The sequence below is a fragment of the Tachysurus vachellii genome, chromosome 13, assembly GCF_030014155.1.
Source record: "Tachysurus vachellii isolate PV-2020 chromosome 13, HZAU_Pvac_v1, whole genome shotgun sequence".
NCBI lineage: Eukaryota > Metazoa > Chordata > Actinopteri > Siluriformes > Bagridae > Tachysurus > Tachysurus vachellii.
The window spans coordinates 6817896-6829190 of record NC_083472.1 but is presented as its reverse complement, the minus strand read 5'-3'; the positions used below and the strand labels follow the sequence as shown (position 1 = coordinate 6829190).

At 36.2% G+C, this 11295-nt stretch overlaps 1 protein-coding gene across 7 annotated transcripts in view; it reads left to right on the top strand.

Moving 5' to 3' along the window:
* Positions 1-4105: 4105 nt before the first annotated feature.
* ppip5k1b (diphosphoinositol pentakisphosphate kinase 1b) overlaps positions 4106-11295 on the top strand; it is a 29079-nt gene continuing 21889 nt past the window's right edge. For 6 of the 7 annotated variants that reach the window (XM_060886059.1, XM_060886057.1, XM_060886055.1 and 3 more), the window contains exons 1-10: positions 4106-4328; positions 7742-8114; positions 8613-8808; positions 8909-8999; positions 9092-9177; positions 9986-10140; positions 10237-10338; positions 10438-10599; positions 10678-10799; positions 10979-11080. In XM_060886059.1, coding sequence (XP_060742042.1) covers positions 7962-8114; positions 8613-8808; positions 8909-8999; positions 9092-9177; positions 9986-10140; positions 10237-10338; positions 10438-10599; positions 10678-10799; positions 10979-11080 — 1169 coding nt within the window. In that variant the 5' untranslated portion in view covers positions 4106-4328; positions 7742-7961. The remainder of the gene's footprint in view (positions 4329-7741; positions 8115-8612; positions 8809-8908; positions 9000-9091; positions 9178-9985; positions 10141-10236; positions 10339-10437; positions 10600-10677; positions 10800-10978; positions 11081-11295) is intronic. The other variant, XM_060886054.1, reaches the window with a different exon arrangement.

The following is an 11295-nucleotide window of genomic DNA, read 5'->3' as shown; positions in this document are numbered from 1 at the left end:
ACTTATTGTACCAGTATTATGAGACAGAACTATCATGATGTTATATAATATACACATACAGTAGATGTGTATGTAAACATCACCTTAACTAAACAACAGTGCATTACTTTTATCAGCATCAAATGATCAGGAATAGTCAGTGAACATTAATCCTTCAAGTTCCTATTTGAATCAGTTGACATCCAGGATCTAAGAGTTTGCACAGCAATTCCAGCATTAGGAACCTGCCCATAAAAACACTTGATGTAATGCACAAACCATTTTCTGTTGATACTGTGCTGAAAGTATAAAGACAGAGTTCATATATGGTAGGCAAATGGGTAACTATGTTATTTTATACTCAGTCCCCTTTGAGAACAAAAATATCTGTTTTACAGTGGAGAACCATAACTACACGTTTCTCATTCTATTAAAAAACCTTCTGGCATACCATGGCCAGCATGGTGGTTATTTTGTTATATTAAAATGTGCTATATTTTGTTATATGTTGTTTTATTTTGTTATATTAAAATATATATATATGAGTTGACATAAGTCTAGGCTAAGATCAGGCAGACTTTGGTCATTAGATGAGGCAGTGCTGAATGCCTTATATGACTGATTTGTTCCCTAGCCATTTTTCTCATCTTGCTCAGTGGCTGTGAAATTAGCTGAGGAAAACATTTTCACTTTTTCCTTCTTCTCACTCTCTCTTACTTCATACAAGAAATATCTAACAGCCCAGTTGCTGCTGTCTTAATGACTCTCACTCCTGTTTGTGTTGCTTTATCTACGGGTTACTAGGTTCTATCAAAATAAAGATGCTCATGCACTTTATATCTAGATGCCAATTTAAATATTAAAAAATAGAAAAGGATTTAGTCATGCTTATAACACAATGTAGTGAGTAGGGCCCACAGAGTTCAAATGATCTGTTTGCTCCATTTCATATGGCAATACTGCATGAACCTGCCCTGCTGCTCAGTGACATCACTATGGACTATTTGTAATGAATCTCTTGTTCAAAAAAGGAAAGCAAATTAGATGTAAAGTGTCTGGAAATTTTCTAGTTTCTGTCTAGTATATAATATCATAGTGCTTCATTGTTTGAAAAAATAGCAGTGTCAGGAAAGTAAGACTGTAAGGCTTGACTATGAGGCCTGACTTTATGGCATTATTAATGACAGTTCACTGGCCTTGCAAACACATAGAGGATTTTATGGAGTCAAAAAGGGTGACTAGAGCAAAAACGGGTGACCCCTGACAGCCCCTACCCATTACTAGCTAGTGTGTAAGTCATTCTGTATGTGTTTGTGTATTATGGGTGAAAATCAGGACCAAGTATAGGGCCCAGGAGTGGCTTAAAACTTTACAGACAAAGAATGTCTTAAGATTAGCCAGACTGTGTGTGAATAATATCTATGTTCAAATGTTTGTGCATGTGTGTGTGCATGTGTGTGTGTGTGTGTGTGTGTGTGTGTGTGTGTGTGTGTGTGTGTGTGCGTGTGTGAATGTGTGTGTGTGTGTGTGTGTGTGTGTGTGTGTGTGTGTGTGAATGTGTGCGTGTTTGTGTGTATGTGTTCATGATTACTGATACTACTCTAATAATGCTACTAGTTTGAATTATGGATCAAAATTGAAACATCTGTACTTTTGACTGCTTCGTAACTAGACTTTATGCTTAATCTGCCCTGACTACTAATACTAATTTTTGCATTTGCTTTTTTTATACTTAGTGGAAGATTTTGGTTTTAAATGTTAATTACATGAGCCTGACTTCATAGTTTCACAAAAGTTTCCCATAAGTAATGTTACAGGTATGAGATTTGGAAATAAAAATTAGATTTGACTGTTATTGGCATTAGACGCTAGACGTTTCTAGGCCACTTCCCAGGTCCAGGTTGGTAACTCGTTATTACTTTAGGAACAGCTTAGTTAGGGTATAAAATGTGGGTTGGTTGTATTACAGACATTTATATCACATTTCATAGGGGAATTGTCAGGAGGACACCAAAATAGACATCAAAATAGATCAGTCTACATCGCTAACTAGTGGAAAACAAGACAATTCAATGCACATTGAATCATACATTTAATTGTAATGTAATCATCTAGCCGATTATTCAAATGTTCACCTTATCTTATTCGTGAAAAGAATAAGAAAATGTACATAGAAAAGAATATAGTGTCACAAGTGATGGATTGTGTCATCAGGTACTGTAAATGCAGTGTTTGAGATATACTCTATATTTATTTGTTCTTGTACTTTTAAACCTGTCACAATAATCATATCTCCATCTATATCTTTCACCAGTGAATCAGCTTTTCATCAGATTTAGGCCAAGGAGTAACACAGTAAGAAAAGGTCTGGTAACCAGATTCCTGTCTGTTCAGAGTGTCCTCAATCCCTTAACACACTGCTGGTGGTAAATCTGTCTGTGCATGACTTTACTGTTCATAAACTATTTTTAAAAATAAAAACAATTTTGTGTTTAAAAAAGTATATCATTAATGAAAACTGAGGGTGAAGTCGGAAATGATGCCTCATGAGGACGTAGTAAAGACTGTTCACAGGGTCAAATCTCTTTCTGGTGACAAATTTCAAGCTTGTGGAAAACTGCTGATCTGACGTTTTTTCAAGTCTGAAGGAAGTTTGCGTATGATATATAATAACCAGCCTGTGGAAAAGTAGGACATGGGGATTAAACAGACCTTATTTATTTTAAATAAACAACTCTGTTCAGGTAAAAACTGATGCGGAGGAGCAAAAAAAAAAAAAAAAAAAGTAAATGGCTCATTTTGGGATTTCATATAAATGGAAAAATATGTTAGGGCTACTTAATCTCAGTAAAAGTATTGCATGTGAATAACAGGAAAATTGAAAATCCATAAAAAAAAAATAATAAAATAAAAATAAAAAAAAAAGGGTTTTAAAGCCCAGTGATTTTTTTGCTGCTTTTAAGCATCAAATGCTTGTTCTTCTGCCTGCTCAATTCTGAAAAAGCTGTCCTCATTGACCTTTCACAGGAAAATCAGCTAGAAGCAGGCAGCTCTCTCACTCTCTCTCCTCAAGCTCTGTCTCCTCTTGTCATCAGACACCTCTTGAAAAGCACAGAGGTGTAGCGCCGCTAAACAGAGTCTCTTTGACTTATTTCCCAGATCTTCTGCTCACTGGGGAATTAACACAGTCCATCAGGGGAAAAGTGGTCTTGTACAGTGTTCCATTTAAATGAAAGGAAGCTTTATGGAAATGTTTCAGGAGCAGAACCCTGTTACTGTACATAACCTTTGAGCAAATATCTTACATGATATGTTGAAAGTGATTTTATGTAATGCATGTTAATATATTGTTCATATTCATTGGCCTCTTGTGTCTTTATCATTAGAAGAACATTTGACTGTAACAGGAACAATTACAAGTCTCTTTGCCAGAAGACACCAGCAGGATAAAGATTCATTCAATCATGTAACTTCATTAACCACGTTATCGTCGGCAGCAGTGGATCTGAAGCCTATTCCAGAGGTCATAGGGAAAGAACTGATGCAAAGCTTAACATACATACTTGGTTGCCAAGGCCATATTGTGCAAATGGAGCCCTCTGCTGCTCCATCAGGGCTTAGTATTGTATTGTGTGTGTGTGTGTGTGTGTGTGTGTGTGTGTGTGTGTGTGTGTGTATATATATATATATATATATATATATATAGATATAGAGATATATATATAGATATAGATTTATATAGAGAGAGAGAGAGAGAGAGAGAGAGAGAGAGAGACAGACAGACAGGCAGAGACAGAGAGAGAGGAGAGAGAGGGACAGAGAGAGACACACACACACACACACACACACACACACAGAGAGAGAGAATCAGACAGACTTTTCATACCTACTTTGATGTTAGTAACTTCCTAATACTATCTACTCACTAGTCTATAACTGATATAAAATAATAGAGATTGCAGACGGCTTATGGACATATGAACAAAACGAAGATAAACTTTGTGAAAGGTTGTTTGAAGTGAACATTAAAGTGAACATCAAGTGAACTTCCTTTCATCGCCAGTGCTGTAGGTGGCAGTCATTAAGTCTAATAGTGTTCGGTCCTCACTCACACGTCTACCTCAAAAGAAAGAAAGTAGTATCCGTCCGAGAACACACACTACCGTACTAAATAGTATGCTGAAACAAAACGTCTCTGTCGGTGACCTACTGCCTCTGACATACTACTTAGGAGCGTAGTAGAGTTTATGCTTGTGGTCAGAAGTCAGTGTGTGCTTTTTCTTTCTGAACTTAGTTAGTGAGCTTTACATTTGACAACAGACAAGGAAGTTTGTTCCCCTTCTGATCGAGTGAGTAACTCTCCATAACTTTATCATGCACTCCATCTTATTCCGGTCTTGTGACGTCATAATAACTTTTTGAAGTCGAGCACATTGATTTGACAATAAAGTCGAGTGTCGGACGTGTCATTAAAATAGTTGTGAAGGATAAAGTTGTTATGTTATATATTTTTCCATAGGTGACTAGTTATTCCTTGTTCGTTTGTTATCAATTAGTTATTTATTAAACACAAATTTATTATATTTTCTCCTTGAAAATAGCAACATCCTCTGTAGCAGTAGGAAATAAATCCTGGTGTGCAATTTGTGATTCAATCTCAGTGAGCATGGAAATAGAAAGAAAAGAAAAGAAAAAAGGGGAAGAGAGAAAAAAGGACGCCTTGTTGTATGAAATTAGAGTAAAGGAGCCATAATTTCACACCCTATGTACTGTAGTGCACTTGCACATGGAGGAGGAAGTCAGTAGCGCTTCATCCCACTTACGGTCTGTTTAATGTAGCGTTCAGATGCGCGCGAGCCACCGAAACGAGCGGCTGCGCCCCTGTCAATGTCATCAGTGCACGCGCGCATTAATAGGCCGTGTTCCATTGTAACTGTGTGCATTTCTGTCAAACTCAGTGCCATCTATAAGTAGTGCATGAGTGCATGTACCAGCCGACAGGGGCAGGTTGAAATGAGAAACATCACATACATTCACTTTAAACTCTATTTTTAGAACAGGTGCCTCGTGTAAGCCTACAGTGTAAATATGCCTGTGATATAGTGAGCAGAGTAGCTCATTTGTATGCTAGATTATTTATAAAAGAAAGCAGATTTTTTTTTATTTTTAATGCTATAGAAGCAATAAATGAAGAATTTTATACACTGTGTATATATATATATATATATATATATATATATATATATATATATATATATATATATATATATATATATTATAGAAAGAAAAAAGAAAAATAATTAAGAAAAAAAGAAAAACGTTCTAAAGTTATATTTTTAAGAATGACATTAGAATTAGTATGGAATTACAATTGTGGGTCTGTATCAACTATTAATATTACTTTAAGTGTTACTCAAATTTACAATTTATGTAAAATTGCAGTTGACTTCTCGGAGTCCTTTGATTCCACTCTGTTTATAGTCGCTAATCCTAACACCGCTACAGAATTTACTACAGTATAGCAAAGATGTAAGGAATAGTAAGAGAGCTCCACAGAAACCACATAGTTCCACATATATTGGTGGTTTAGTGGATAAATAACCTTAGAGAGGTGAAGGATGCTACTTCATCAGCTTTCACAGTTTTTCGCAATTTCAAGATAAGTACATCGCCTCAGTTAAAACAGATGACAACATTTTGATGTCATCTACCATCCCTCTGTTCCACCCTTTTCAGTGTATTGGTGTTAAATGGCATATTGTCAAAGCTTTGGCAAAATGTTTTTTTTTTTTTTTTTTTGCAAGTCCTAGAGTGGAGAGTTTGGTTGCAGAACACAATAAAGAATAAAGATCTGTAGTCAGGGATCATGACCAGTGTTAGCCGACGTCCATTGATAATCAGGGAGTAAATCTGAGTTATATTCTCGATACATTGTCTTACTATTTTATTACACATCACACTGTGTTGTATTAACGGTGCTATGGTATTAGTCTGTTTAGCTGGTTATCTAACTCCCCACCTCCCTTCAAACAAAACCCATCATTGTCCTTGAGCAATATTAACAGTTCATCTAATTACATTTTCAGTTTTAAATTGCTACCAGAGAACTATTTGTTGCGTTCTAGTCCCAAGTTGCTAATGACTAATTACTCTACATTAGTTATATAGGAGCTATGATTTCAAAGCTGTTGATGCACTAGCAGTCTCTGTTATGATAATAGAGGTGTTTTGCAGGATATGATCTCAAAGGCCAGAGTGTTTGGCTGAGTTTGGCAGGTTGTTTTGTGTGAAAGACAATGGCAGCACTATTGTCTATGGTATGTGGTTAAACAGGCTGCTAATCTGTAAGAAAATGGCTTGCAGGCAAATCTTAGGATTTTCTAATTTAGAAAGATTGGAGAACAATTACATGCAGTCATGGGATTTATTTTTCCTTAGAAAAAGGTTGGGTCTATGTAATGTTGGAAAATTACTGAAAATAACAAACACAATATGTATTGAACATGGCATAAATGGCTGCTTAGTTACTTTGAGATGTTTGCCTTTGGATATTTTGCAACTTGACCTGGAACTTCCAGTTTGGAGTAAACTCGGCAAGGGCAGGTCTGTTCAGAGTGTACACAACAAGAAGGCTATCTTTTGAATTTGTTTATTTCCTTTTTCAATTTTCTTGTTATTCCTACTGAGCACCCATCTAATGGCCAAGGTTTTACTTCCATTTACAAGAGTCCCTTGTGTATGTTGCATCAACCATTTAAAAACAACTCAATTCAGTATCACAGTGCAAAGACCACATTATGAAAATACTGCTTTTTTTTTTTTTTTTTTTTTTTTTAAAGATTTTTAAAAATAATTTAGTGGAATTATGTTCTCTATATCAACATTGACATTTTAGGTGTGTGACAGATGATTGAGCATGTAAAATGAAGTCTGCCTTTTCCAATGTAAACAGAGGTTTAAGATAATAGTTTCTGTAATGAAGCCAAGAAGATAAGTAATGGGTTGTGGTTAGGTTTACATGTTGTAAAAAGTTAGCCTTCACCGATCAGCTCTACATCCCTCAATCACAACGATATACAGTTTTATTGAAGTATCCACTCACATGCAAGCTTTGCTGGACACTTTAAATATCTTTGGAAGGTGCTCCAGTTTCATTATGAATGATAGTCAGGCTTAAGTGTTTTTGTATGTATTTGTGACTGTTTATTTATGAATCTTTAGATGTGTTAGTGAAGCAGATACAAGCTTATTTAGGAAAGCATCCGCTTAGGTTAATATTGACTGTTAACACTTACACAGGGTGATGAGTTATGTTTGGGAACCAGAGACATTTGATCTTTCTCCCTTCCCTCCCCAGGATGCTTTACAGAAGGTGTTTGAGCTATTCCTAGGCTGTGTGTATTACTCACTCGCACACTCATACTCACATAGACGGAGTCAATGTTCTATAGCTTAGCACATGAAGGCACAAAAACAGACTGGCCTGAATTAACCTTAAAAAAAAGAGCACAGTTCAGAATTGGCTGAGTATGAATGAAAATTCAAGAAAATAATGAGCACTTTTTGGATTCTTTAGTTTGTATTTTATTCGGTTTATTGTTTATTTCCAAGCTAGTGTTTATGCTATAGCATACGCTACGTATATGGAGGCTAAATATGAAAGCATGTACTGTTAAGCATTGGTGTATATCTACATCTAATTTGTTGTGTGCAATCTATAATCTATCACTTTGACTTACTTTCAATTTTTCATTTATTGCAGAATGACATTGTCATTTTTATTTCCCTGAACTATGAAAAGATGATTCTGGAAAGAGATCGAACGATCAGGGCAGAATGTTCTTGAAATCACCTAAATAGAAGAAATAAAAGGTCTCCTTCAGTACCCTGATTATTTGGACCACTGATCTTATTTCTGATGCTGATTGCTGGCACGTGATGGTACAATGGAGCTTGGCATGTTTGGCTGACACGTGCATGGCATGTCAAAGTCAGAAGGACAGGTGGAGGAGGAGGTCTGTAGCAAGGTTACACGTTTTCTGGTGGGTTTTGAGGACCATACGAGTGGAGAACTGGAGGGTGAAAACATGAAGAACGTTTCAGAAACTTATGATGAAGAGGAGGAGGATGATCTGGTAAAGACATTATAGTTATTCATCTTAAGAGGTGGTTAAGAGAGAAATGTACTATAGATTTGGGAATTTTACAGTAATGACATTGGGAAAATACAGATCTTCAAGTATTTACCAAAAAATTTTGCTCGTTTTGTCTAGTCCTGTATACAAGTATTCTACTTTTTATAGTTATTAAAGTTATTATTATTATTTAGTAGTTATTAAAGTTAAATATACATGTATAAGTGGTTAGAGTGATAAAGATAGTTTATTATAACTTTAACTTAGTACAATGTCAATAAGACTGTTTAGATTTGATCCAATATATTAGTCTACTGTAATACTGGAATACGTTGTGTGCCATTGCAAGGCACTCCTGTGAAATTTTGTGAAAGCAGGGTTAAAAAAACTCAGCTCACTCTGTTCATTTGTAACAGCAAATTGATCAAACTTTGCAGAACTTGATTTGCTACTAGCTATTACATGAGGTAATGCCATGATTTCACTCACTGACATCAGGCTTCAGAGCGTCAGATTGTGGTGGGGATCTGCTCCATGATGAAGAAGTCCAACTCCAAGCCTATGACCCAGATCATGGAGCGCCTTTGTAAGTTTGAGTATATCACAGTGGTCATCTTCCCTGAGGACGTCATACTCAATGAACCAGTGGAGAACTGGCCTCTGTGTGACTGCCTCGTCTCCTTTCACTCCAAAGGTAGCACACATGTTTGAGAACATAAGAATTATTATTGGTAGTTTTCGAATAAAAATCTTGTTACGGTAAATTATTGTTGTTCTTTTTCATGTATGTGAAGGATTTCCTCTGGACAAAGCAGTGAGTTATGCCAAATTAAGGAACCCTCTTCTCATCAATGATCTCAATATGCAATATTTCATTCAGGACAGGTAGCTCTGATCTATCTAAATGTTCAGAGGTTTAATAGTGTCCTATTTTTTGTCATAAAATAGCCTTCTGACTTGAATATTTGTGGTTTTAGGAGAGAGGTGTACCGCATTCTGAAGGAGGAGGGGATTGACCTGCCACATTACGCTGTGTTAAACCGGGACCCTGACAGACCAGAAGGTAAATGCGGTGCATCCATGGTACATGAATTCTCACCTTCTTGCTCTCAAATGTATGCGATTGTGTTTGTTTTCCCACATACAGAATCACATATAACACTATGAATATATGTGGCTTTCTCAAAGCCTAAGTACAGCCATATGTAACGACCGTTCTGTACTGACCACACCCACTTACCTCAATATTATTTCCTTGTGTACCTGCTTGCAGTATTTTATTTTTTAAGATAAGTTATACATATACATATAATAAAGTTATACCTTTATTCGTCCCACAATGGGGAAATAATCTCAATTTTTTGGTCATTAATTCATCTGTTTGTCTTTATATAAAAAGAAATCGAGAAATTATAATCCAAGAAAAATTTCTGCTCCTTTCCTAGACTACAACAAGCCATGAACTGTCTGACTGAATGTGAATTAAATCTGGCTTCAGAAAGTGTTGGATAACTTGAATAGGAAAGAATTTGGAACCTGAAAATGGAATTTAATTCTTCACAAGTATTCATTCAAAATTTTTGAACTTTGGAAACAAATAGAAAACAAAAGGATGAATTCTGATAAAAGATTCTGAGATCTAAAAAGTGCAGGAAATGGAAATTATTAAGTAGCTAAATTTCTAACTGTGTATTTGACCTTCATGAGGGTTAAACTTTCCCATACACAGGGAGACAGAGACTTGATCCTTATGTAAAAAAATGACTAATTCTAGTTATAGATGATTATTATTATTATTATTATTATTATTATTATTATAGTGATAATGATAAAAAATAATAATTTAGTGTGTGTGTGTGTGTGTGTGTCAGAATGTAACCTGGTAGAAGGAGAAGACCATGTTGAGTTAAATGGGGAAGTGTTTCATAAGCCTTTTGTGGAGAAGCCCGTCTCTGCAGAAGACCACAACGTGTACATCTATTATCCCACTTCAGCTGGTGGAGGCAGCCAGCGGCTCTTTAGGAAGGTGGCTATCTATCCTCTTTGAGTCAGGAGTATTCGGAATGTGTGTGTTCCATTTACTTCTACAGAGAGAATTCTTTTATTGTGTTATGTGCTTTAGATTGGGAGCCGCAGCAGTGTCTATTCCCCTGAGAGCACCGTTCGTAAGACTGGATCTTACATTTATGAGGAATTCATGCCTACAGACGGGACCGATGTAAAGGCATGTGTATTTTTATGTGTAGTTGTTGCTGCTTGAGTTACTAAATGGAAGGTTAAATACACTGTTAATACAGTGTTTTTGTCTCTATTGGCATGACAGGTGTACACAGTAGGACCTGATTATGCCCATGCAGAAGCTCGTAAGTCTCCTGCTCTGGATGGGAAGGTGGAGAGAGACAGCGAGGGGAAGGAGATCCGATACCCAGTGATGCTCACTGCTATGGAGAAACTTGTGGCTCGCAAAGTGTGTGTGGCATTCAAGGTATGTTGTTCTTTACCAACACTTTTATGTCCACAATTAAGTTTGGAGTCAACCGACACTGATATCTGCTCACCACAGCAAACCGTATGTGGTTTTGACCTCCTCCGAGCAAACGGCCACTCCTTTGTTTGCGATGTAAACGGATTTAGCTTTGTAAAGAACTCCATGAAATACTATGATGACTGTGCCAAAGTCCTGGGGTAGGTGAGGCTTTTTTAAATCAAAATGTTTATATGATTTATTTGTTTTTGTTTTTTTGATGTTATGAAAGATTACTTATCACCACATCTCATCTCAACATCATCTTAAATTTTTGACATGCTTGAACACAATTTTTTATTGCATTGGTGTCACTCTGAAATCCTTCTGTTCCCTACAGGAACATGGTGATGCGAGAACTGGCTCCTCAGTTCCACATCCCCTGGTCCATCCCCATGGAAGCAGAGGACATCCCTATAGTCCCTACTACCTCAGGAACCATGTTTGTACTATTTGACAATTTAACCATTTAACTTTACATAGTAAATATGTATGTGGTTGACTAAAGTTCTTTAAGAGCCAGTTTGTGGTAGCAAAATTTACAGGGACTTGTATAACCAATTATCAGCATAATCAAAGTCTAATAATAAACAGATCAGAAAATCTGTTCTTTTCCAAAGAATAACATAGCATTGTTTATATGGTAATGATTTATGA